Source organism: Vombatus ursinus, unplaced genomic scaffold (genome assembly GCF_900497805.2).
Source record: "Vombatus ursinus unplaced genomic scaffold, bare-nosed wombat genome assembly UNPS02014778.1, whole genome shotgun sequence".
Classification (NCBI taxonomy): Eukaryota; Metazoa; Chordata; class Mammalia; order Diprotodontia; family Vombatidae; genus Vombatus; species Vombatus ursinus.
In genome coordinates, this window is record NW_020954556.1 from 38588606 (window position 1) to 38615018 (window position 26413).

Consider the following 26413-nt stretch of genomic DNA (forward strand, 5'->3'; position numbering starts at 1 on the left):
CCTCCTGAAGTTCTTTTGGGTAGTGTGATTGGCCCTACTTGGTCTTTCCCTGAACCCCTTGTGATCTTTGAGATCTGGATCTTCAGGGCCCTGCCTGGTGACTTAGGAATTAGGGTTAGGGAATTCAGAGCCTCTGGCCTGAGGATTTCCTGGTTTGAGCACTGCCATGCCATACTGGTCACTACTTCCCTGACCTCCCAAGGCCTCCATCCTGGGGCTTTCTGACTCCCCTGGTTCATTCTTAAGGGAGCTCTCCAAACTTGTTGCTTTGGGACCCAGAACCCTGGTCAGCTGAGAGGCTGGGCATGCCTGTGTTTACACTAGGGTTTAGCTTGTGGCACACTTTTCTATTGCCCAAGGGTTTCCTGATAACTTTTTGTGCAGTTCTGAGGTGAAAGAAGTCACTTAATATCCTCTCATTTGATTTCTTGATCATTATTTGGTCTGGGCAAATTTCAGGTTTTTACTGGATGGAGTAGGCATGTAGTAGCTGGACAGTCTGCCTACAGTCAGGTAGCCCCCTTGGCTGGAAGTCACCCCTTTTCTCATCTTTAAAAAATTAAATAGGCTTACTCTTTACACTCCATATTCTGTCCCCAAACATGCATTGTACCCTCTAACCCAAGTGCTTTTGCTTATACTGTTCCCTATGATTGTTGAGCCCTGCTTCCTTCTCTTTGTTGAATTTAGTATTCATATTTTTAAACAGTTATTTTAAAAAGTTTCTAATGCATTTTTTATACTAGTCAGTTCTCCTCCCCATTCACTTAGAATAATCCAAAAAACATATAAGCAACTGTACCATCTGATACAATGACTGTAATTGACAGATCACATAATATTTTAAACTTGTAGTTCACCTCCTCAAGAGATGAAGGAAAGATTTACAGATATAGTTCATGTCATTTTATATATGTGTATATATACATGTATATGTGCATATATATGTATATACACACACGTTTCTTTCTATTTAAATTTTTTTATGCTGAACTTAAACACCAAGTAAAATGAGTTTCTATATACAGTATGAATAGGAGAGGTTTGTACGTGAAATTGCAAATGTCTGTTATATAGAGCTTTATTTTCTTTTTAAGTATATAATAAATTCATCATGTGATGATGAATTTCAAAAACTGTCTTGCTTTTTCAGTGATTCCTTCTGGCCTTCCTTTTGTTCTCTTTTCACTTTTGGGGGACAGGATGAATCTTTATCTCTGTTCCCTTGTGCAATTTACCTTCTTTTCCCTTTGGAAAAAAAAAAGGAAAAAAAATTTGGAACAAATATTCAAAGTCAAGCAAAACAAATTCCTGAGTTGTACATGTTTAAAAATGTATTTCATTCTGCATATTAAATCTTTCACCTCTATTAGGAGGTAGCATACTTCATCATTGGCATTCTGAAATTGTAGTTGATCATTTCATCGATTATGGTTCTTTAGTCTTTCAAAGTTATTTTTATTTGTACTATTGTTATTGTATAAATTGTTCCCTTGACTCTGCTCATGTCACTCTGTATCGGTTCATTCAAATCTCCATAGGTGTCTCTGAAACTCCCATTCATAATATCTTAACAATAATCTTCTGTTAATATTCCATTCATACAACATAATTTTTAAAGCCATTCCTCAGTATATTCATCTGAGATTTATATGACTTAGTCAAGATAGATTTTGAAGGACAAGCCAAGAAACTGTTAGAATTAATGGAAAACTGGGACACTAAATCCCAAATGGGAGTTTTCTATTGTATCATACACACACTTCTCTTGGCATTATTGTTGGTCTTACAGGTCCTGAGTCAGGTGTCGATTTCATACAGCAAAGCTTCCTTAAATTTTAGTGTAGTGTCTAATGTCAAACAGATTTTTATAGGAATACTAAAAATAGCTCCTCGAACCAGAGTTCTTAACTTTACCTTTTGTGACTGGTGGCTGATGTTATAATTGCCTGTTAGGCTTTAATTAGCCATTTAAACATAAAATAGCTAAACTGTCACAACTGAAAGTGAAGTTTCCATTTTAGAATTTCTGTAGACCCTGGAAGGAGTCAAAGTACTCCATCACATTCTACAGTCAGTGTACCCATTTCTGTGTAGGACATATTCCACATGTTAGATTTCAAGTTCCTTGGGGAAAGAAATGATTATTTTTCATCTTTGTATCCCCAGTGTTTAATAATGGACTTTTTGCTGCATTGGGATAAATTATTGCATTTGTTTTATATAGAAGCATTTAGGTGGCATGGTGGATAGAGTACAGGGCCCGTGTACAGGACCTGAGTTCAAATTTAGTCTCAGACACTTATTAGGTGTATGACCTTGGGCAAATCATTTAACCTCTGTTTGTCTCAGTTCCATCAATTGGAAAATGACAATAATAATAGAATCTATCTCCCAGGGTTGTTGTGAGGATCAAATGAGATATTTGCAAAGCACTTAGCACATCCTGGTACATAGTAAGTATTTAATAAATGCTTATTTCCTTTCATTCCTGTAGTCAACTGGTTCTTAGGCCTACACATAGAGGACCTGGAAACCTGAGCTGGATAGAATAATTTTGGTTCACCATCTTTTCAGTTTTGTATTAGATCTCAATTCTGTATTGAGATTTGTGTATGTGATGGGTTGGTGGTGTTGAGGTTTAGGGGTTTAGGGGTGCTGGGACCCCAAAATCACAAGATGCGGGTCCTGCCCAAAAGAATACGACCCAAGCCTTCTTTCAGCCAAAGACAAAGTTTATTAGAACATTTCGTCATATTGAGCAGACTCTTAAGGAATCTGAACACCTTAATTAATGGAGACAAGATGGACATTATATACAGAAAGACTGTGGGAGAGATCTAGGAGTGGCCAAGTAGTCTGCAGGGTCTGTGAGGTAATAGAATGCCAGGGACTTGGCCCAAGTAGCCAAGGAGAATGGAGCCTAGCTAGGATTAAGGATGGAAAGTGGCTGGAGGCTATAGGGAGGTAAGACAATGGAGGGCTAGGCTAGGTTTAGGGTAACAGAGAATTGGGAGATTGGGGGTAGCCACAATGAAAGGCCAATTGATGGGATTATAGCCTTGGGTAAACGCCAGAGATTTGGCCATGTGGGAAAGTCCAGGGTTTTTCCTTTCTGAGGTCCAGATCCCAACTCCATCAATGGAACCTAGACCTAAAAAAACCCTAAGACCGTGTCTAAGTAACCCAACAACCCTCATTCCCCACCCTCCATGAGAAAATTCTCTCTTTGTAACAAGCACAGAGTTGACCGCGAAATTTCTCAGATAAAAGCTGTCAGTGCAGGCTGCTGGCCCAAAGACTCTTTCCCAGGGTGCCTGCCCAAGGTCCATGCCTCTGGCAACTAAACAAAAAGCTGTCTTTTCTCCCTCAACCTCTAGTATCAACAGGTTGTGTCTGCAGACTCCCTAAATTTTCCCATCCATAGATCACTGACGACTGCTCCCAAAGATGCTTGCATTACCTAATTAGCATTCTTAACATTCCTTTCCCTGCCCCTTTGCTATATATGTTTTGGATTCACTCCCAGTAAGTTGCAAGTTCCCCAAAGGGACTTTGCCCATTACTGGCAAGTAACATTACACTAAATCTTGCCGCTTGACTAAGAGAAAGCTTGAGTTGTGAATTCCGTTCCAGGCAGCTCTGCCTTGGCATTTAGGGTCCCAGAACCCCAAACCTCTTAATTTCTACCTATTTCAATTAAAGAATGTCATTCTTGGATTTTTCTGAATCAGTTAGAAACTTGACTTTTCTATATTTTTATTTGTTCAGCTGGTAGTTAAAATACCTTCTCACATATTATGGAAGTCTGATATAGGACTTACGGATTTCATGAAAAGTGAGGCAAATATCACATAATTTTAGAGGACAGAAATAGCTCTAGGGAATTGGGGTACAAGATGGTACTCAGTTGTAATCACCTTGGTGCACCAACCACTTTTCTATTCCACAGCTAAAATCTATTTGACTTAATATTAATCACTTAAAATTAATGTGGAGAATATGCCTTAGAAATGTTTTTATTTGGCAAATATTGTAGCCTAACATAGTGTGTTTTTATCATAATACTACAGGGTTATGTTGGCAAAAATTGTGAAAAGATTGGATGGGTTTTTAAAAAATTTGTTAGTCACAAAATTTAATTTTTTGGAAACTGATCTCTGATTTCATTGGTGTTGGAAACTCTTGGTGAAGATTCTACCTCTACCAGTTTGGATCTGTTAGAATAGAGCCCCTTAGACTCCCTCAGCAGGATTGGGAAGTTAGCCCGGGTGAGCTGCCACAGCCCATTGCTTTCCCAGTTGCAATGTTGAGTGGAGTCTTGCTGTCAATAAAGAAACTAAGTCCAGAGTGAAGGAAGAATCATTTATTAGGGTTCTTTCAAGAAGTGGGTGTGCCCCGCATACTGTAAAGAAGCGAGAGCCAGCTTTTATACTGTTAGTATGATCCTGTTCCTCCCATCAGAGCTAGGATTGGTCCTAGTCCTTCTAGGTTACAATCTTCCTTATACACCCATCCCATGTTGCTCCTTGACATGTTAACCCACCCAGATCATGCATCCCATGTTCAAAAATGGTGGCTATGTCTGCCCTCAGGGTGTGTCAGTTAATATTCAATAAGCTTATTAAGCAAGTGCAGTGGAGAAAAGCCTTTGCCCTGTTCTTGACCTGGATCGGTTGCAACTGGTTTAGCTTCCAGGGCTCTTTCTTAAGGAACTAGTTGCTTTGCAAAATGTTTGGGGCACTTTCTGATTGGTTGAGGGACTATCCACAAGATCTTGGAAGTCTTCCTCAGAATTTCCTTGTTCTGCTGTAGAAGCCTAACCTCTAAACCTTTCCCTGGCACTTGCACTATTAGAGTTGGCCAGGCAGTGATTTGCCACAAGGTACACAGCCTGTATGTAATAGAGATGGGGGTTGAACCTAAGGCTTCCTGACTCCAAGGCCAGGTTTCTATATATTAGATCTCTTTCTCTTAACTACACTTATGCTGGGTTAGCTTATTTTATTTAAAAATATTTATTGGTGCTTTTTGTTTTTTACACTACAATCTCCTCTTCTCAGTATATACTCCTTCCCCTTCCCCAATCTTCCTTTGTAACATAGAAAAACAATTAATTTTGTATTTGCTACATTCTTCAGTCTATCTTAGCAGGTATTTTAAATGTAATTTTACTTTATTTTTTAAAAAAATTATTGATACACATGACACTAGCTGTATGACCCTGGGTAAGTCAGTTAACTCAAACTGCCTCACCAAAAAAGCAAAAAAAATTGAAAAAAATTATTGAGGTCTTTAATTTTTATACCATAGCCATTTCCCCTTAGTTCCCATTTATCTTCTTCAAACCCTGTTATGAAACAAAAAAATACTTTTAAACCAGACCAACAGACACAGTGATCCCATTTCACAGTCTATGATACATTCCACATCTGTAGTCCCTCATCCTCTGCAGAAGGAAGGAAGTTTTGTTTTGTCATCAATTCTCTGGGACCAAGATTGGTGTTTAATAATTTTTTTTTTGGAGGGAATCTGTCTTAAGTGACTTGCATAGTGTCACACAGCTAGTAAATGTCTGAAGCTGTATTTGAACTCAGGTCCTCCTGACTCCAGGGCCTGTGTTCTGTCCACTGTGCCATCTGGCTGCTCTGGTGTTTACTATTAAAAATGTTGTTTTCATATACATTATTGTAGTCATTGTAGATTTGTTTTCCTAATTTCACTTACTTTGCTCCATATCTGTTCATATAAATCTTACCATGTTTCTTTGAATTCTCCGTTTTCTTTATTAAAAATAGACTTTTAATTGTATAGGTTCTTTTTACACCACCTACATTTCTCTCTGTATCCTTCTTGTTCTTCTCTTTTAGAGAGCCATTTCTTATAACCAAGACTTTATTAAAAAATAAGAAAAGAAAAAATTCAGTAAAATCAATCAACATTTCAGAACATGACAGTGTTTTAAATGTTCTACAGTGCGCCCATGAAATCCTTATTTTATCATTTCTTAAGGCATGACAATATCCAGTTACATTCGTATTCCCCAGTTTGTTCAGCTCTTTTCCAATTGATGGTCATCTGCTTTGTTTCCAATTTTTTCTTTGTCTTTTTTTTTTTTTTTGTAGGCAGTGGGGTTAAGTGACTTACCCAAGGTCACACAGCTAGTAAGTGTCAAGTGTCTGAGGCCAGATTTGAACTCGGGTTCTCCTGACTTCAGGGCCAGTGCTCTATCCACTGCTCCACAGAGCTGCCTCTTTGTTTTTTTTTTTTTTTTTCTAAATTAGTGTCTTAAAAACTCTGGAATTTTGACCAATGTGACTTTAATACTTTTTTCCCCCTGAAGAGTTACAAGATACTTTGTTCCTCATAATAGTTGAGAATGCATTTTCCCACCCATTTCTTTTTATCATCAAAAATGACTATTCTGAAATTCTGTAATTTCCTCTATAAATTCCATTATATATAGATTCTTCTTACTGTTTCATGTAGAGAAAAGATAGGCCTGAAATTTGATGTTCTTTGAAAGTTATTGTCTCAAGAAGCTTAAAAATTCTCAGAACCATAGACTGTCACAACTAGAAGAGACCTTAGAGTTCATCTAGCCTGTTGAACCCCACGCACCCCAATTGAAGAACTCCAATTGAAACAGAGTCTGTTCTAAGAAAGAGACAAACAAAATTGGAGTGCCTGTGTCACATTTTAATTTCCTCAAGCTGGCTTGACTTGCATTGCATGGGAGTTCAGTCCAAAACTGTTCTCCTGTAAGGGGATCAGTTCAGAACTGGCTCGATTTGGAATTTGGGGGTACAGGGCTATATGCCTTTCTAAGAGTAGGTGTTCCTAAGGGGTGCTAGTCAACCCTAATTGGTCAGAACACTGGGAGGTGAGCCATATTAAAATGAGGTCTTTGAGTCCCTGACTTAGGTCACTTAATCCTGATCAAATAGATAATCAATTTCCATGTCACCTGTCTTGACAATATTTTCCCTGACCTGTCTGGACAACACAAAGAGCAGGAATAGACCCATTTAGATTAGATCTTAAGTTCCTTCTGAAGGAGAAACTCAACTTGAAACAGAGGGGGACGGGGAAGCTCTGAGTCTCTAAGGTAATTGTTACTAAGAAAAATCATTTTTCACAAGCCCAACTAACCTATTTAGTATATAAGAAAACAGAGGCCCAAAGGATGAAGTGACTTGCCCAAAGTCACATGCCTTCAGTGAAGATTTGAATTCAAGTCTATTATAGACTTGGAGACCACTGCTCTTTCTACTACACTTGACTGATATTTTTATCTTTCCTTTCTTCTTTTTTTTTTTTCTGAACCAGGCTTTGGTTTTGTTCCCTACTTTAATTATTCCTTCACATCCCCTCAATGTTCTTTATACTATATTAATTTGCACTCATTAGTTTGTTAAATCTTTTAAAATTTATGTATGTTGTATTACTACAAGAAGTTCCTCAGCTATGTATTTCCTATTTCTTTTGAATCACTTCATAACACCTAATATAGTGCTCAGCATATAATGGATGTTAAGTAAAAAAGGCTGTTGGTTGATTAAACTACTAAAAATATTGGAGAGGAAATCTCTATATCTGATTTTCAGCGATTCCAAATAAACATATTCTTTTCTTTGTTAAGTAATGTTTTATTCATTGTCAGACAAAGGCAAATCCTCGCCCAAAGGGTATGTTGCTGGAGTTGGTCTTATTCATAAGGAGATTTAAGAGATGTTAGTACCAAAGCTTTTACCATTGGGAATTTATTTAGTTCTTATAGGTTTTAATGTCTTTAAGAGCCCACTATCAAAATGCACATGATGATTGATGAGTGTGAATAACACTTATAAGACTCACCTTAATGGGAATTATTTTGCAGGTTGACTTCTAATAAAGAAAGAGCTGAGAGTGGTGAAACCTTTTAGGAGTGAAGCTTCAGACTAGGGACAGGGATGCCTGGAGGGTGACTTAAGGTTGTAGGATGCAGATCTGGAATGAATTGTAGAGATCATCTAATCACTCCTCTTCCTCCCTCTTCTGACCCTCCTAGAGTTCCCAGTTTCTTTTCACTAGGTTCCTGAAAAGTAGTTAAAATGTTGTCCTTGTGTTAGTTAGTTGGTATTTGACAGTTCAAGTTATTGCTTCACTAGACTAAAATTTCCTGGGGACACGTGAAGTACAGAATACTTCTGCAAAGTGCATATATAATTTGAATGTTGATAAGACAATTATAAATGTAGCTAGAAATGTTATAATTTATACTAGTAATTCTCAAGCATTTTTATACCTGCAGAATCCTTAAATTTAAAACAAATCCAGTAGGAACCCCTCCAATAAAAACTCTCAAAATGATTTACTTTTAAACATATTTACTATGAGTGATACAAAATAAAAGAAAACAACAGAAACTGTTGAATATTAAAACTTTATTCAGCTTATTTTCCAAATCACAGAAGCATTAGAAGGGTGAATTCCCTTTCATGTTCCATTAAGCCTCATTTTTTCATTTCATATTCATTGTATAGAATGCAACAAAGGACATCAATAAGAATCAGATCTATTTATCTCAACCAAGAATCTTTGATGGGGGAAGAAGAATAGAGGATGAGTATCAAGACATGGAAGTTCACTCTAAGTCAGTATAGAATTGAAGGAGATCCTTTCCTTGATAGCAGCTCAAAATATAGAGTGTATGTATGTGTGTGTATTTTCCTGGTTAGTGAATAGAACAGAATATTTGAAATTGGGGCTTATGGGGAACCTTGAATTTTTGATCACTTATGAGACATGTAATGGGTAGAATGTGAAGAAAGGAATGTGGAAAAAATCAGAATGATGAAGGAAGGTTGAGTTTAGGGAAAAAGGTGAAAAGGTAATACCTGCAGGAGGGGTTTGAAGATTTGAGGAAGGTAAAAAAAAAGATAATAGCAGGAACCTATTTCTGTTTTCTTTTTTTTAAATTATTAATTAATTTATTTTTAGTTTTGAACATTCACTTCCACAAGATTTTGAATTCTAAATTTTCTCTCTATCTTGCCCTTCCCCCCCCACCAAGACAGTGTGCATTCTGAATACCCCTTCCCCTAATCTGCCTTCCTTTCTATCATCTCCCCCCCTTCTCTCATCCTCTAATCCCTTCCCTTTCTATTTTCCTATAGGGCAGGATAGATATCTGTATACCCCATTGCCTGTATATCTTATTTCCTAGTCGCATGTGAAAACAATTTTTAACATTTGTTTTTAAAACTTTGGGTTCCAAATTTTCTCCCTTCCTCCCTCTCTCCCACCCCACCCACCCTCATTGAGAAGGCAAGCAACTTGGTACAGTTTATATATGTGTGGTCATGCAAAACACTTCCATAGTAATCATGTTGTGAAAAACTAAATATATTTCTTTTCATTCTATCCTGCCGCCCCCATTTATTCTATTCTCTTTTTTGACCCTGTCCCTCCTCAGAAGTGTTTGTTTCTGATTACCCCCACCCCAAATCTGCCCCCCCGTTACAAATATCATCTTTCCATACAGGAATGTAAACAGTTCAACTTTAATAAGTTCCTTATGATTTCTCTTTTCTATTTACCTTTTCATGCTTCTCTTGACTCTTGTATTTGAAAGCTGAATTTTCTATTCAGCTTTGGTCTTTTCATCAAGAATGCTTGAAAGTCCTCTATTTCACTGAATGTCCATTTTTTCCCCTGAAGGATTATATTCAGTTTTGTTGGATAGGTGATTCATAGTTGTAATCCTATCTCCTTTGACCTTTGGAGTATTATATTCCAAGCCCTCTGGTCCCTTAAGGTAGAAGCTGCTAAATCTTGTGTTATCCTCATTGTGTTTCCACAATATTTGTATTGTTTCTTTCTGGCTGCTTGCAATATTTTCTCCTTGACCTGGGAACTTTGGAATTTGGCTACAGTATTCCTAGGAGTTTTCCTTTGGGGACCTCTTTCAGGAGGTGATTGGTGAATTCTTTCAATTTCTATTTTTCCCTCTGGTTCTGGAATATCAGGGCAATTTTCCTTGATAATTTCTTGAAAAATGATGTCTAGGCTCTTTTTTTGATCATGGTTTTCAGATAATCCAATAATTTCTAAATTATCTCTCCTGGATCTCTTTTCCAGGTCAGTTGTTTTTCCAATGAGTTATTTCACATTGTCTTCTATTTTTTCATTCTTTGGGTTTTTTACAATTTCTTTTTTCTTTTTTTAATAATTTCTTGGTTTTTCATAAAGTCACTATCTTCTGATTGTTCCATTCTAATTTTTAAGGAAGTATTTTCTTCAGTGAGCTTTTGGACTTCCTTTTCCATTTGGTCAATTCTGCTTTTGAAGGCATTCTTCTCATTGGCATTTTGTACCTCTTTTGCCATTTGGGTTAGGCTATTTTTTAAGGTGTTATTTTCTTCATTTTTTTTTTGAGTCTTCTTTAGCAAGCTATTGACTTGTTTTTCATGATTTTCTTGAATCACTCTCATTTATATTCTCAGTTTTTCCTCTACTTCTCTTACTTGCTTCTCAGAATCCTTTTTGAGCTCTTCCATGGCCTGGGACCAATTCATATTTTTCATGGAGGCTTTGGATGTAGGAGCTTTGACTTTGTGGTCTTCTTCTGGTTGTATGTTTTGATCTTCTTTGTCACCAAAGTAAGATTCTATGGTCTGACCTTTTTGAGCTATTTGCTCATATTCCCAGCAGTTACTTGAGTTTTAAACTCTTTGTTAAAGTAGGGGTCTGCTTCCAGTGTGCAGAATGTACCATCCCAAGCTTTGGGGTTTTGTGCAGCTGTTTTTAGAGATACTTCTAGGAACCTGTAAATTTTCCATTCTTCCAGGGTGGTAAGATCAAGGGTGAGGTGTTTACTCCTTTCCTAGCCTGGGCTCTGATCTATGAGTGACCACAAGCAGTCTTTTCTACCTTGGAACTGTGAGGAAGATTCTTTCTCCACCACCACCACCATCACAAGTTCCACCATGCCAGTGCTCCTCCTTGCCCCAGGACCACCTCCCAGAACTGTGACCCAGTTCCAAGCAAGGGCAAAGCAAGAGAATCCTGCCTCAGCACCAGCAAAGAGATTCTTGCGATCCCCCTCTGATTGGCCACTCGATTCCCCCTCCATCTGTGGGCTGAGAGCTAGTGCAGTGTGAGTGTGAGAGTGAGAGTTGTGAGTGACTAGTGCAGAATTGGATGACTTGGGAGAGAACCAAGGAGCTGAGGGATTGGAGATCATGGTGTGGACAGAGTAGGGTTTAGTAACAGAAGGCAGAGGAAGTGGTGGAAAGCTAATAGATTATGGTCGGATAAGGGGATTTTGGAATTCTTGAACATGGAGGTGGTGCATCTTTAGGTGATGGCAAGTGTACTGAGATGGGATGGAGGAGTAGGTCATTGGAAGGGAGTAAGTTTAGGAACTGAACAGTTACATTGTTTGAGGGAGAGTCAGTATGTATGTTGAAATCTGTTGGTGTGATGGCAGGAGTTGAGGACAAGAGAAAAATTATGAGCCAGGTACTAAACTTGTTGAGGAAGGAGAGGGAATGACCTGGAAGTCTACAGAGAACAGGTACCAGGATTTTGACTGAGTGGTAGATATAGATAGTTTGAACTGAGGTTACTGAGTGTTAGGGGTGGGAGGAAAACTTGGAAGTAGAAATGGGGAGCAAGAGTATTCCAACTCCTTTGCTTCAAACAGCGAGCCAAGGGGAATGAATGAAGTTATAACTGCGACTGGAAGGGGTGGTCAGGGAAGCCATGTTATCAGATCTCAGTGTTTTCTAGAACATGGAAGGTGTAGGAGAGAGAAAGATTTAAGATGAAAGCAGGTTATTGGAATAGGCATTCCAGAGGGCACATATGGAAGGGTTGAGCAGGATAGAAATAAGGAATTGGGTGGTAGGTGTGGGGAGTAGGGTTTGGATGATGACCTATAAAGGTTCAGACTGGGATGTACAAGATATGACCAGTTGTGAATGTTAACCATTGACTGCAAGGTACCACTCTTCTTTCCAGAGGATGCTGGAGATCAGGCAGGAGACAAAGACAGCATGGCATTGACGGCACATAGTTAGATGGAAGACCTTATTTCATTTCTCCTTTTTCCTCAAAGACTGGTGATTAGGCACGACATAGTGCAGCAGAAGATAAATGTCAGACCTACACAACAGGAGATTGAAGTTCTGGTCCTCATCAACTTTTCTCTTTTTTCCTTGGGGACAGATACAGCAGGAAATGTCAAATCTGTTGTCAGAAGGAAGGTTTTCAGAGGGAATTTCATTCTTCATTGGGGGGAATGGGGAGTTGCAACAAGGAAGTTGCCTTGTGCTGATGGATATGAAAGTTGAGCCCAGCACTTTGCCACCTTTATGAGATTTATCTACATACTAGTTGTGTAATAATGTCCCTGATGAAGATATTAGTAGGAAACTTTTGCAAGCAATATTGTATAATGAATCACATCTTTACCATTTTTTAATTAACTAAAAGATGTGGAGAATAGAGTCTCCCACTGTGCTTATTGTTTGTTAATTATTCAGGACTTGATTCAGTAGAGCAGAACACTTCTTTAAAAGTTGTCTTCTAATAGCATCCTTCATTACATCAAAATCATTTCATATTCTTTGGAAGATATAACAACAGAGATAACCCTATTTAACAATTTTGTGATAATAAACATCATGTGAGGCATAAAACAGGAAGATATATCCTTGATAAAAAGTGCTCAGCACTGTAACAGAAATTTAGAAAATGAATCCAAGTTGAAGAAATATTCCCTGTGGGATGAGGTTCTCAAATACTTCCTTCTGAGTATGATATTTTACTTTCCAAATCAAGGCTCGAACATTGCAGAGCATCCTAGAAGACATTCATAATCATTTAAGAGTTTGAAGCCTGCCTATTCACATAGATAAGACCAAGTCAATGAAGTATGTCTGTTGCTCAAATTTTGACATATGATTGGATGGAGAACCTCTAGTACTTGACCATCAATATATTCCTTTGGGATGGAGAGTACAAGTGTACATGAAATTGGCCTAGAATTGAACAGAAGAACAAGTTTGATTTGCCTTTCAGAAATTGCAAAGCTTCTTTAAAGACCTCAAGCTTATATATCAACCAATGAAGGCCAGTTAATTCCAATACCACATAAATAATTTGCAAAAATAAAAACACAAGATACTCTTCCATTTTCTTTCTATGATACAAATACAGTTTTAATAACTAAATCAGGGAGGGACAAAACAGAGAAAGAAAACTACAGATTACTCTAATTAATGAATATTGATGCAGAAATTTAAAATAACACATTAGCAAGTAGACAAAAACAACATATTAATCAGTCAGTCAGAAAGATTAGAAAGATTTTATATTATGACCAGGTTTACATTTCTACCAGGAATGAATGGTTGGTTCAACATAAGGAAGACTGTATTTTAAACCATGTTAATTATATGTGTGTGTATACATATACACGTATAGATGTGTGTATACATATATAATAAAATATGATTATATCACTAGATACCAAAAATCCAACATTCATTTCTATTAAAGACTCTAGATATCATAGGAATAAAAGACCTCAGACCTCTCTCCTAAATAAAGATGATCTTTTTAATACTAGTATTCTACTGGTGAGTTGTGTGACTGTGAGATGGAACATTATTGGAAGAATTAAAAATGAATATTGCACAGAGGGCAATGGAGACATGCATGATAAGTGTAAACAGGTTTCACCATATAACCAATGAGGAACTTTGAAGAATAGGAGTAAATTATAGTATTAGGATAATTTATGTTAGGAAAAGAAGATAAGCTGGTCATGTGGCGAGGATGAAGAATGACAGATAGACAGCCTGAGTTCTATGCTAGTGCCTTCACAATGTGAGGAACATTTGAAATTTTCTAGCATTATCAGACCGAACTTCTTCGGTGGACTTACTGGAAGACATGGACAAGGGTCACACAGGATAGGAAAGCATGAGTGGCTTCTAATACACATCATTGGAGAGTACATACAAATCAATGAAATTATAAATCCATATGGATATTTTTTAGTACATAAATGTGGAATAAAGACTTTTAAGGAGTACTTTTTATGTTGCTTCTGTCTTCTCTACCCCATGCTTTGACATGACCATCATGTCCTGACTCTCCTTTCTCTTCCCCTTCTCCCCCCCAGGAAGGCAGAATTTGGTAATTAGGAGAAAAAGCAAGCCTGACTAGGCTTGCTTAGGAGATAAGTGATTCTGAGAGAAGTGAAAGGGAATGAGATAATAACAATGAAGAGGATAAGCAAAATAATAGTCTCTCAATAATGGTGACTTATTTATTTATTTATTTTTTTAAAGAAGAATGAACTGAACAGATTCTGTAGCCAGAGAAAGAAAAGAATTCTGTTCTAGGTTTTAGGCCTAGAGATTGCTACTTCTGTGTTTTCCACCATTACTGAATATCTATTTGATGATCTACAGTTCTTACTTGTGACCCCTCAAGAACTCTTCCTTGACTCTGCCTGTGATGAGTTCTGTCTTTCACTAAACCAAAAATTTCTTTGAATGTCCCTTTGCCCAACTGAAGAAATCTTTGCTTTGTAAAATCAGGGCAACTAGATTTGATATTTTCCTAGTTATAAAAATTTTTCTTTTTTCTTTCCAGATTCATCTGAAAGATATGTTAAAATGAAGACTTTTGAGGGCTCTTGTGCATTGCATCTTTCAGCAAGTAGAGGATTCTTGATGATAACAAAAATCCTTTTAGAAGCTGGGGCAGATGCTAACGAAACTACTTTAGAAGAAACTACTCCACTATTTTTGGGTAATGTAGCCTAACAGAAGTGGAGACAAAGGAAATATCTTTTCAACTGCATCTAAGCTTAACTGCTTCTATAATGTCATGTTCTACTTATAGGATGTTTTACTGACAAGTGTTTTGATACCTATTTTTGGTTATGAGACTGTTAATATATTTTTAGGTTTCTTCTGATTTTCCAATTCCTGTGCTAAAATAGCTGCTTTAAATGCTACCTTTAAGTGTTTGTTTGAAGTTGGAATACCTGTTGTGAATTATAGACAGTCATTTTTTCTTCTTGCATGTGTGCTTAATAAATTCTTATTCATTCATTCAATGATTTTTATTTAGTATTGATTTATATTGAAGTTCTTTCATCGCTTCATTAACTAAACTACCTTGGACAGATTTGAAGACAGACAAACTTAATATCTTTAGCATATATTAATGAAGTTGTGGTTTAACATTGTTGTCAGAGTATGGTTAACTTACTACTGAAATGCATTGTTGTCCTATTTATGCCATGCAATATTGTGCTTACCTCCTAAACGTTTGGAAAATATTTTCTAGCAATGATGAAATATAGATGTGGAGGCCAGAATGCTTTAGTATAGGTAACTCTAAATTACTTATACTTATGAAAGGAATTAATGACATAAATATTTCTGAATACAGATAATTCTCAATTACTTTTACTTTTGTCATGATAAAGTTTCATTGGCTCCATATTTAACATGATAATTATGTTTTGCTTAGGTAAGTAAAAAAAAAAAAAAAGAATAATTTGTATCTTTTGAGCACATACTAAATGCTGGCCAGGGAGAGGTGGTACGCTAGCATGGTGCAGTACAAAAAGCACAAGTCTTGGTGTCAGAACACCTGAATTCAAATCTTAACCATATTTGTGAGCTGTGTGACCTTGGGCAAGTTACTTAACTTCATCTGCCTTTCATCTGCAGAATACAGATGATAATACTTATATTACCCACGTTATGGGGTTGTTGTGAGGAAAGCATTTTCTAAAGCTTAAAGCTCTTTACAGTTGTGAGTGGTACTTGAGGGATGGAAAGTAATTCTTTAGTTTGCCTAGTGACATATTTATTTAATACTTTGAGAATTTGTAATTTCATAGCTGTGAGTCTTTCCTCTGCTGACAGAGATCACAATTCTTTAATGCCTTAGCAGACAGTTTCTCTGTGATGACTTGTGGTTGAAAATTAATTGCCTTGGAGTAAAACTGGTGGTGATGGGCCTGCTGAACTAAGCTGGGTTAGTCCTCTAACATCAGGCCTATTTCAGAGCTTTTCCAGCGTAGTGGAGCTGGGGATTATTCTCTGCTGACAGCCTTTAAGAACCCAGGATGCTTTGAGGATGCCATGATGAGGCATCAAAGTAGGGCTTTAAGGTTGATTATTATTATACTAGATGGATCATCAAGACATGGCACTATGTAGATTAGAGGTAACTTGTTCTGGGCATACTTTTTACTTTTGGCTTGGTAAGATGTGGTTGAATGAGAACTGAGGTAAAAGTTAAAAGACCTGGACTCTTGTTCTTATGCTTCCACAGAAGCAGCGTGGCAAATTTTTAGCAAATCATTTAGCTTTTTTGTGTCCGTTTTGATCTCTGTATTTCTGTAATGGGGGATAATAATCCTTATCCCCTTCCTTCATGTGAGTATTCTAAGGAGGAAATAGAAGCCTTTTGTAAAACTGTTTTGGAAATAAAGATGCTACAAAGTATACTTTATTTGCATTATTAAAGAAAATCTTAGTGTTTTCTTCAGGGAATTGATTCTCACCCTCAATTTATATGCAAAACAACATTGATAAATAGGCAATTCACACTGAACCCTGTGTGACTTCATGGAAAAATTCCATGGGAACTGCTCAGCCTACAGCTTTGGTTTTTGATGGATTATTGTGTTCAGTTTTGTTTATTCTAAATCTTTTTCTTTGTTCTGTATGACCTTCAGTTTTAAGAGGAGCAGTACTGTTTTACTTAGATTAGGACGTTTTGTAAATGGGTATGCATAGTCTGCTTTTTTTAACATTTAATAAATACAACTCTGATCAATCATATTTTACCTCACATGGGTATATCCTCTAATGTAGCCTTTGGATAGCCTCAAAAATCCCAAAATACCACTCTTCCTCCTTATACTTAGCTATTATAATTGTTTTCACAATTGCTTTTCTTTGGAACAATAATGAAGCATGGGGTTATTTTTCAAATAGCTTGGGAGCGTATATTTAGCACTTTTATTGTTTAATTTGTAACCACCCTCTGAGGTAGATACTATAGGTATTATATCTATTTAATAGATGAGAAAACTGAGGTACAGAATTGAAGTGATTTATACTTGGACACATAGCTAGTTAGTGAAAGAAGTGGGATTCAAACTTGGGTTTTTTCTGACTCTTAAGTTCTCTTTCCTTTACATACCATACTACCTCATTTCTCCATAATGTTCTGTTTATCTGCCATATGTATCAATATTTTTATAATATGTTTTTGCCACCAATTAAATAGTGCATCTCGACTCTAATATCAGAATCTTAAATATGCTGCATGAGGAAGTGTCAATGAGAAAAAAAAAATGAGAAGAGCCACTGACCTAGAACAAGTGCATAGAAAGTAGATCCATGCTGGAGGTTTCACAATTTTTAGGACATTGCAGGATCAATTATGAAGGTAACTGAAAAAAGAGACAGTAGATTGAATATAGAAAACAATGTTAAGGGGGCAGCTAGGTGGTGCAGTGGATAGAACACCAGCCCTGGAGTCAGGAGGACCTGAGTTCAAAACCAGCCTCAGACATACAATACTTACTAGCTGTGTGACTGTGGGCAAGTCACTTAACCCCAATTGCCTCACTCAAAAAAAAAAAGAAAGAAAACAATGTTAGACTTTATCATTACTTAAAAAAAGGAGACTGAAAGAATATCTGTAATTACTTTTATATGCCTGATTTCCCATCTCTTCAAAATTTAGAAAAGAATAATCTATACACATAATTGAAATCATCCTTGATCGAAGTATAAGAAAGGGGACATGCAGGCTTTCACAAATAATATTACCACTGATCTTTACAGTCAGAAGATTTATTGAATAATGTAGTATATAGATCCTTCTGTATTTATTGTTTGGGGACTATAACTAAATGTACTATAAGGGCCCTGCTCCTATAATGGATCTCTCATACATATGTCAAATTCATACAGATTATATTTCAAGATTCCTTGAAATATGTAACAACATAAATAACTTTGTTTAGTCACACACCCCACTGATGGCATAAAGCAAGGCATAAAGTAAAAGATGTATGGTTACCAAAGGTATTTGCTTCTATTATGGAGGATATTAAATTCATAATCCAGATGAAAGAAGAACTCTTTATAGGAGATGAGGTCCTCCAGATTTTCTGGTTTGCTAATGAAATTGTTGCTGATTGTATTAAGATGTAGAATGTCACAAATCCTCCTAAATGAGGTCCATAATCACTTAAAAGAGTTTGGTTTAACTATACAAGAAAAAGATGAAAATTACTCGTCTATTTATTGTTCAGACTATGCTATACAATCAGATGGACTAGCTGTAAAACTAGTTTATTAACATATACATGAGACAGACATAGCAAATTGCTAGTGAACGGGGCCTGGAGTTGAACTGGAGGAGAAATGGTTAAATATTGGGGAAATTATACAATGCTTTTAATGATTCCAAGTAAATTGAAATGACCCCAAATGAAATAAAGGCCTCCTCTTTTTAATAATAATCATTCTTCCTGTGATCCTAGACGATGTGAGTGGCATAATTGACAGACAGCCTGTCTCTTTTGGTATTCACATGGTCAACAGAGCTAGAGGAAATCCCCAGTATCTTAGGTGGACCCCCTTTGGAGGATTTATGGGAGAGTGTGGACAAGAGTTGTATAGGATTAGCAGATGTGGATGACTTGTGATTTGAATTGCTGGGGGGAGTGCCTACACTGATTGAGGAAATGATTACCAAGCTAGATCATTACATGGATGAAAGGCCTCTGGTACGGGAATCAGAAGATCTAGTTTCTAAGACTAACTTTAATACTTACTAGCTGTGTCTTGAGTGAAGGACTATGGGATTCAAACTTGGGTTTTTTCTGACTCTTAAGTTCAACCTTCACTCCTTACACTACCTCCCTTCTCTGTAGTGTTCTGCTCATCTGCCATATGTGAGTATCAATTTTTTTTATAATATATCTTTTTTTTTTTTTTTTTTAACCACCAATTAGAGTTAGTACATCTTGACTCTAATATCAGAATCAATTAGATGAAGTGAGACAGTGGCCCATGTAAGTATTCATTTTTACATCACTTCTTTTTTGGGCTTTATCTCTTCAAGGACAATTCTAAGCTAGTAAGAAGACAATATTTAGCTGTCCCTATGTATATCATTAGGAGTATGTCTGACATGTAGGGATAAGAACTATACTTATAATTTCATTTGTATAGGGAACTGCCAGGTGAGGAAACTCCCTCTATCCTTACCCTAATCTAGCCAGCCCACTGCTTATGAATTCTGTTCTTGGTTCTTGGACTTACCAGGAAGTGCTGATTTCTGAGATCCAGCACTGGTCTGCCTTTGGTATCTGCCTTTATTGTGGGACTTCTGAGGGAACCCTATATTCAGCCTGACTTCTGCCTTTGCTCCTGCATCATCCTGAACCAGGCCTCCTGGCTTCTTTGTCTTTCCAGGGTGACCTGAGTCAGCCGCAAATCTTTTGGCTTCTGCCTTCACCACAGGTCTTCTTCAGTACTCTAAAAACTGTTTTCAGACCATATCTACCTTGAATTGCCAACCCCTGCTTCTTGTCTGGACTCTTCCAGGGTTGTACTTTGCCTTCTCCTGTCTTTTCTCAGGTGGGCTTCCTGGGTCTCATCGGATCGAACATCACCACCTATCACAAGGTTGACCATCAAAGGAGGACCCACAACAGTCTAATTATCTCCTTCCCTCGTTAAATTTCTTTACAGTCACTGATAGTTAGCTTGAACTCATTCTTCAATGGTTAACATTTTCCTAACTTGTCATACCCCATCTCAGTAAGACAGAAACCTCTGGCAGACGTAAAAATCCCATTCCCCATCTCCTGCCCACACCCTTATTCCCATTCCCTCCTGCTGGATGCCTCCAAATTCCCACTCATTTTCTATTCATTCCTTCCATTGTGCTCTCTGAAAAGCCTATTTCATAGTTAAGAAACCTGCTTTTGCCTTTCTTTTCTTACCCCCTCCATCTTCTGACACTTACTGAAACCTGGCTTTTTCCTGATGATATGGCATCCCTGGTTATGCTTTCCAGCACTGGATGTATGGCTTCCCTTTCTGGTGGTAGCTGGGGAATTGGAATATGCCTTACTCCTGCTGCCACTTTCACACTCTACCACCATTTTTCAACAATTTCATTCATTTCACATTTATCAACCAAACAGGATTCTGGAGGCTATGATCTACCTACTCCCAGGACTTTCCCCTTCTTTCCTCAATGAGATCAGGGCCTGGATCACAGTTTTTTTTTTTCTGCTTACCCAACTTCTCATACTAGGAGACTTCAGCATGTATATTGATATGTCCTCAAACACTGTAACTTACTATTTATTCAATCTAATAATTTCCTATGACTTACTCTTCCACCTCATATCACCTATAGTCATGCTTTTGATCTTGCCTTTAATGACACCTTTAAGGACACCTTTAATGAGCTGCTCGCTTTTCTGGTTTAGACAAGACACTCCCTGCTTGCACAAGAGTGAGCTTGGTTGAGTGGTACTCTCAAGTGTACCACTTCCATGTTTATGACTTTTGAAATGTCTCTTATCTGGTCATAATCTATATTCCTTGTCATGGCCAAATTGATTATATGTAATCTTCACTGATCACTTAATGTAGCTGTAATAATCATATTGACCCTGCTGTGACCTATCTCTTTTTGCTGTATAGATTGAATTCTTGTCTTTTCTCACATAGGAGTAATACTTGGATCTGAGGGTCTGTAGCATTTTCTTTAGGCTAAGAGCAAGAAAGCTCCCAAGAATGATAGATTTTGGCCTTTTTTTTTTTTTTCTGAGCCTTTACATAGACATTTGCAGGTCAGTGAGATTATCCCTCCTCTGTAGGGGCCTGTTTTACAAAGCACTGAATTATAGTTGCAGGGAATAACTCTACTTTTTAAAAATTTTTGTTGTTGTTCAGTTGTTTCAGTCATGTCTGACTCTTCATGACCTCATTTTTATTAACCATCATTTTTTTCATGAAAACACATCTCTGAAATTATAATCTAAGTCAGTGTGAAGACATGATTAGTCTCAACAAATCCCAACTCTTACTACAGTGTCTTCAGTGAGAGCACAATTCCATGGCTGAGTACTACATTCTCCATTCTGGTTCATCATAAAAATATTTTAAGTGAGGTTATTATTTATCCTTCATGGAAAAACTATTATAGAAGTATCCTGATTAAAAACTATGATTTGATCAACTTATGCCTATTTCCACAGTGGCATGAAGAACATGATAGATACTTCTGGGTCTCTGCAAAACATATTACCATATAAAATAATTGACTAACCAGTTCAACCAAATATTGTGATGAGAAGAGTACTTTGAGAGTTTTGCTGTCTCTGATTGGCGAGTTCCTCCTCAGAAGTTCCATTTGAGGAAGTACCCATGCCAGTTATGCTCTCTTCAAAACCTAACTCAACCCATGACTCCCCAGACTCCTCTCCCTCTGCCTCAGTAGCTTTTTTTTTTTTTTCGGTGAGGCAATTGGGGTTAAGTGACTTGCCTAGAATCACACAGCTAGGAAGTATTATGTGTCTGAGGCCAAATTTGAACTCAGGTCCTCCTGACTCTAGGGTCGGTGCTCTGTTCACTGCACCACCTAGCTGCCCCCTCAGTAGCTTTCTTAACACTGAGTTACTTCTCTCCTTCTACCCTCATTTCCCAATTCTCTTCTATGTGTTGTCTTCCCCCTTTAATATGTAAGTTCCTTGAGAACAGGGACTGTCTTTTTGTTTGAATTTATATTCCCAGAATTTAGTACAAGGCCTGATACCTAGTAAGCCCTTAGTAAATACTTTAGCTAACTAGCTATCTGTACATGCAAACGTGGCCTTACCAAAAAGAAAAAGAGAAAAAAAGGCACAGTATCTTAGGTTATGGAATTAGTTAGGAAAAACATGGAAAAAATTTCACTGGTCAAAACCTGACCAGTACATTGTTATTGTAATAGAATTTCATTTCTGGTTCCACCAGATGTCAGTATGACCACAGATATTGTAGGAAATTAAAATGGGCTATGCACATTCAGTTATGCTTGCTATATGATTTTTTTCAAAATACATTTTTAGCAGAGATGAATTGTTGAGTGAAGAGATCTTTTTCCTTTAGAATGTTTATATTACATAAAAAGGAAATACACAAAGATTATGCATACAGTATAAATATAGAAATGTATAATGTACAAACCCATGTGTAATATATCATATATAACTGAACTCTGTGATCTCTGTACATTTCAGAAATTATAGTCTTCCTAAAAATATCAAGGAGATGGACATCCTATGGTTAAATTTCATTACAGTCTCAATGACCATGGTATTTCTCAATATAATAAGTGTCAAAACATGGGCATCAAAAGAAGGAATATTTCCAGTGTATAAATATGATGCTTTGTTCACTGTGATTTATGTTTGGTACCCAACACAGATAAAATATTGCTCTTTGAGTGTATATTCTCTTCAGTCATTTTACTAAATGAGTGCTTTATTAAAGAACTTCCTTTGCTTATTGTATAAAATAATTAACAGCTTTGTTTTCTTTTAGTCATTTACTTTTTCCTTAAGAGCAGGCATTTAATGATTTAACCAGTAATGATCTTTATTTAGTATTATTGTTTGGTATAAATATTCGTGCATAGAGTTGGTGTAATTTTCCCTTATGTAGGCCTAGTTTTGGGTTCATACTTTTATATAATCTTCATATTATAGTTTTCTATCATATGACAAACATTTACAATTTGATAAACATTTATTAAGTGCCTCTTTTGTCCCTGGTATGGGGCTGAGCACTGCACATACAAATAATAAAAAGAAAGATAGTCTCTGTCCTCAAGAAGCTTACAATCTAATGGAGGAAGATAGTACACAAAAAGAAGCTGCAGAGGAAGGGCAGGGCAGGTGAGGAATGATGATGGTGTCAAAAGCAAGCGAAGAAGTTGGTAGCGAATGAAGAGATGTCTGGGATTTTGAGCCCTCTATAAAGGGAGGTTATGGAGGAGTTCTTTGCTCTGCCCTGCAGCCCTCCAATCAGAGATGCCTAAGCAACTGAATGTACTGAAGATGTGTGAGTACCAAAACTGAAGCAGTCTCCATGATGATGAGTTTTCCCTTTGAAACTACAGACAGCACACAGTCTTGATTGAATTTGTTTTGGCTAAAAGTTATATTTAGTCAAAAGCCTTCTTTAGGACATAGGTTTCTTTATTTTCCCCCACAAGTACCTGTTATTTTGGATTTAGTTAACCCAATTTACTTCTTTTCTTGTTTTTCCTTTTTCCCTTCCACTTGGGAAATGTATCATTCTCAATTCCTTACTCTTTTTAACCTTCCATATCCAATCAGTAGTTGTCTCATCCCTTCTACCTTACTAACGTTCTTTCTACAGTCCCTTTTAACATAGCAGCGACTCTGGTGAAGTCCCTTATCAGCTTAGGCCTGAACTATTGCAGTAGCCTTCTGGTTTGTCTTCTTGCTTCAAGTCTTGCCCCACTCCAGTTCATTTTCCATTCAGCTGTCAAATTGATCTTCAAGGTCTGACCCCATCATCCCTCCCTATTCAGTAAACTCCAGTGACTCCCTGTTGCCTCCAGGATCAAATATAAAACCCTCTGTGTGGTTGTTGAAAACATTTATAACCTTGCCCCTTCCTGTCTTTCTGTCTTATTTCTCCTGATTATTCTTTGATCCAATGACACTGGTCTTTTTACTGGTCCTCAAACAAGACACTCCCATCTTCCAACTTCTACTTTCCCTCAGAACTTAGCCCCAATCTATCCTGTATTTATACTGTTTATACATAATTTTTTTTCTTTCTTGCATATTGTCTCCCCCAGTAGACTGAGCACCATAATAGCAGGGACCATGTTTTGCCTTTTGTTGTATCCCCAGACTTAGTTAGTTCTTGGCGGCCTCATTTCTACCTAGCCTTAATCACTGAATGGGCATTGCCTCAGTCAAATTGAGACCTGGGATAGACCACAACTTAAAAAGGCCAAGATTCCACTGCATCTTCAGTCATCCTGATCTATATCTTGCCACTGGATCCAGATGGCTCTGAAGGAGAGGGTGAGGCTGATGACCTTGCACAGCTCTCCCTCACTTAAATCCAATACACTTGCAAGTCATGGCATCACCTTCCTGATGTCATGGTCCTCTTTGAGAAAGAAGGACAAACAACAACAGTTCTTGGCGCATAGTAGGCTCTTAATAAATGCTAGTTGACTGACTCACATAGCCCAGTTCAAAGACTCTATACTTTGTAACTAAACCATTGCAATTACTTTTTATTTGGTCTTCCTGACTTTCTTTTTCCTGTCCAGAGCATTCTTCACACAGCTTCCAACGTAAATTTCATTAAGGGCAGGTGTGATCATGGCATTCACTCCTCAACCCAGTAACTCTAGCAGTTTCTTACTACCTCCAAGGTAATGTATAAAATTCTCATTTTGTAATTTAAAACCTGTCACAACTTGACCCCAGCTTAGCACTTCCTGGATAAACTGGCCTTATTGTTCTTCACACATGAAATGCCCTCTCCTCTCTTCATTGCTTTGTACTGGCTGTCTGCACGTCTGGAATCCACTCTATCTCTTATAATCACAAGTGTGGCTTCTTTCATGAGATCTTTTTTGACCCACACCAGCTGATGGTTCCACTTCTTCCCCCTTTATTTTGTATCTATTTAATACCTGTTTTGTCTATACTTATGTATGTATAGCTTGAATCCCTAGCCTGGATTGTAAGCTCCTCAAGGGTATGCATGCACTGTTTCACTGTTGCCTTTTTGTTAGCTCATAGCAAAGAATTTAGCAAAGAATAGACACTTAATAAATGTTTATTGATTGATAGTGAAGAATTTGTGGATTCTGAAAAAAAAAAAACTACTTCCAAAATACCATGGGATAAACTTTTGAAGTAGCTTCCTGACATGATTATAAATAAAACCAGAATATTTAGAGGAATTGATATAAGCTTACAAGGTGGTCCCTTTGTGTACTTTATTAGTGATGCAGAACTATTGGATAGTGTTTAAGTGGTACTAATATAGAAATCATGAATTGGAAGGAGAGGTAGTTGATGACATCACTTTTTTTTGGGGAGAAAACAGCGTTTAGCCTTTGATTGAGCAATTATTTATGCTGAAAAACAGATGTGTTACCCTGCTCAGAAGGTCATGTACCTTTATTCCACCTTTCTGAGAAAGAGTCAAATAACCAAAAAGCTAGCTGTCATCTGGGACTTTTTCAAGAAAAAAATTTTAGGGCTTCTGTTGAGGTCAGTATTCATTCAGCCCTATTCACTCCCCATACTAGTTATAGCTTCACAGTCAGTATGTCACAGTGATTTGTGTTTAGAATAATGACCTTGTCATTCAATAAAAAGTCCACTTATGTTCTTCAGTATGCATTAGGAGCATAGAATGGCATTTGTAAAAAAAATTTAGAAAAATTTCTGAAAGAATGTAGTTTTAAAAGTTTTTTTTTTTTTTTTTAGCCACTTAAAAGTTTATCCCCCAACTGTATGGAAAACTTTGCTAGATAGAATCCTGCATTCCCTACTTTTGGTTTTACTGTGGTGTTCTGCTCTCCCTTGGTATACAGGAATTGTAGTGAACTGATACTGTAGATATTTTACATGAAAACTAATAATGTTATAGTTTTTCCAAATCATTTTGGAAGAGCAAAGGTTTGATGGCATTATGAACACCTCAAATTAAACTTTTTATAATTTTGAAAAAAATGTATAACTACAAATTTATCAGATTTTAGGGGAAAAAATTTAGAGGGAAGTTTTTCTTACCCTGACATTTTCTTAGTCTCACAATGCTAATCTTCCAATTACTGGCATTTGTATGTAATTGTTCAGTAAGTATCCAGAAACCTTGAGAAGGCAGTGACCCTGTTCTACATGGCTTTATTTCATAGGATTGTAGGAATCGGGCCTGGAAGGGACTTGACAGATTATTTAGTCTAATCTATTGATTTTGCTGATTAAGAAAGTAAGGCTCAGAAAAGTAAAATAACTTGCCTCAGGTCCCTTAACCAGGAATTGAGCCAAGGTGATGTAGAACTGGCAGGAATCTAGGAATCTGATGCGCTAATTTTACAGAGGAAGAAATGGAGGCCCAGGGAAGTTAAGTGATTTATTTGCCTAACAGTTTTTACAGGGCTTTGTTGTTATTATTCTTGTTTAGTTGTGTCCTACTCTTTGTGACCCCACTTGGGGTTTTCTTGGCAAGGATACTGTAGTGGTTTGCCATTTCCTTCTCCAGCTCATTTTACAGATGAGGAAACTGAGGCAAACAAGATT

The 26413-nt window shown here is 37.1% G+C and overlaps 1 protein-coding gene across 3 annotated transcripts in view; it reads left to right on the forward strand.

Moving 5' to 3' along the window:
- The window catches only part of ASB3 (ankyrin repeat and SOCS box containing 3), a 127116-nt gene that overhangs the window by 41998 nt on the left and 58705 nt on the right, over positions 1 to 26413 (forward strand). For 2 of the 3 annotated variants that reach the window (XM_027865069.1, XM_027865071.1), the window contains exon 3: positions 14653 to 14811. The exons of the other annotated variant lie outside the window; for it this stretch is intronic. In XM_027865069.1, coding sequence (XP_027720870.1) covers positions 14653 to 14811 — 159 coding nt within the window. The remainder of the gene's footprint in view (positions 1 to 14652; positions 14812 to 26413) is intronic. 3 annotated transcript variants of the gene reach the window in all.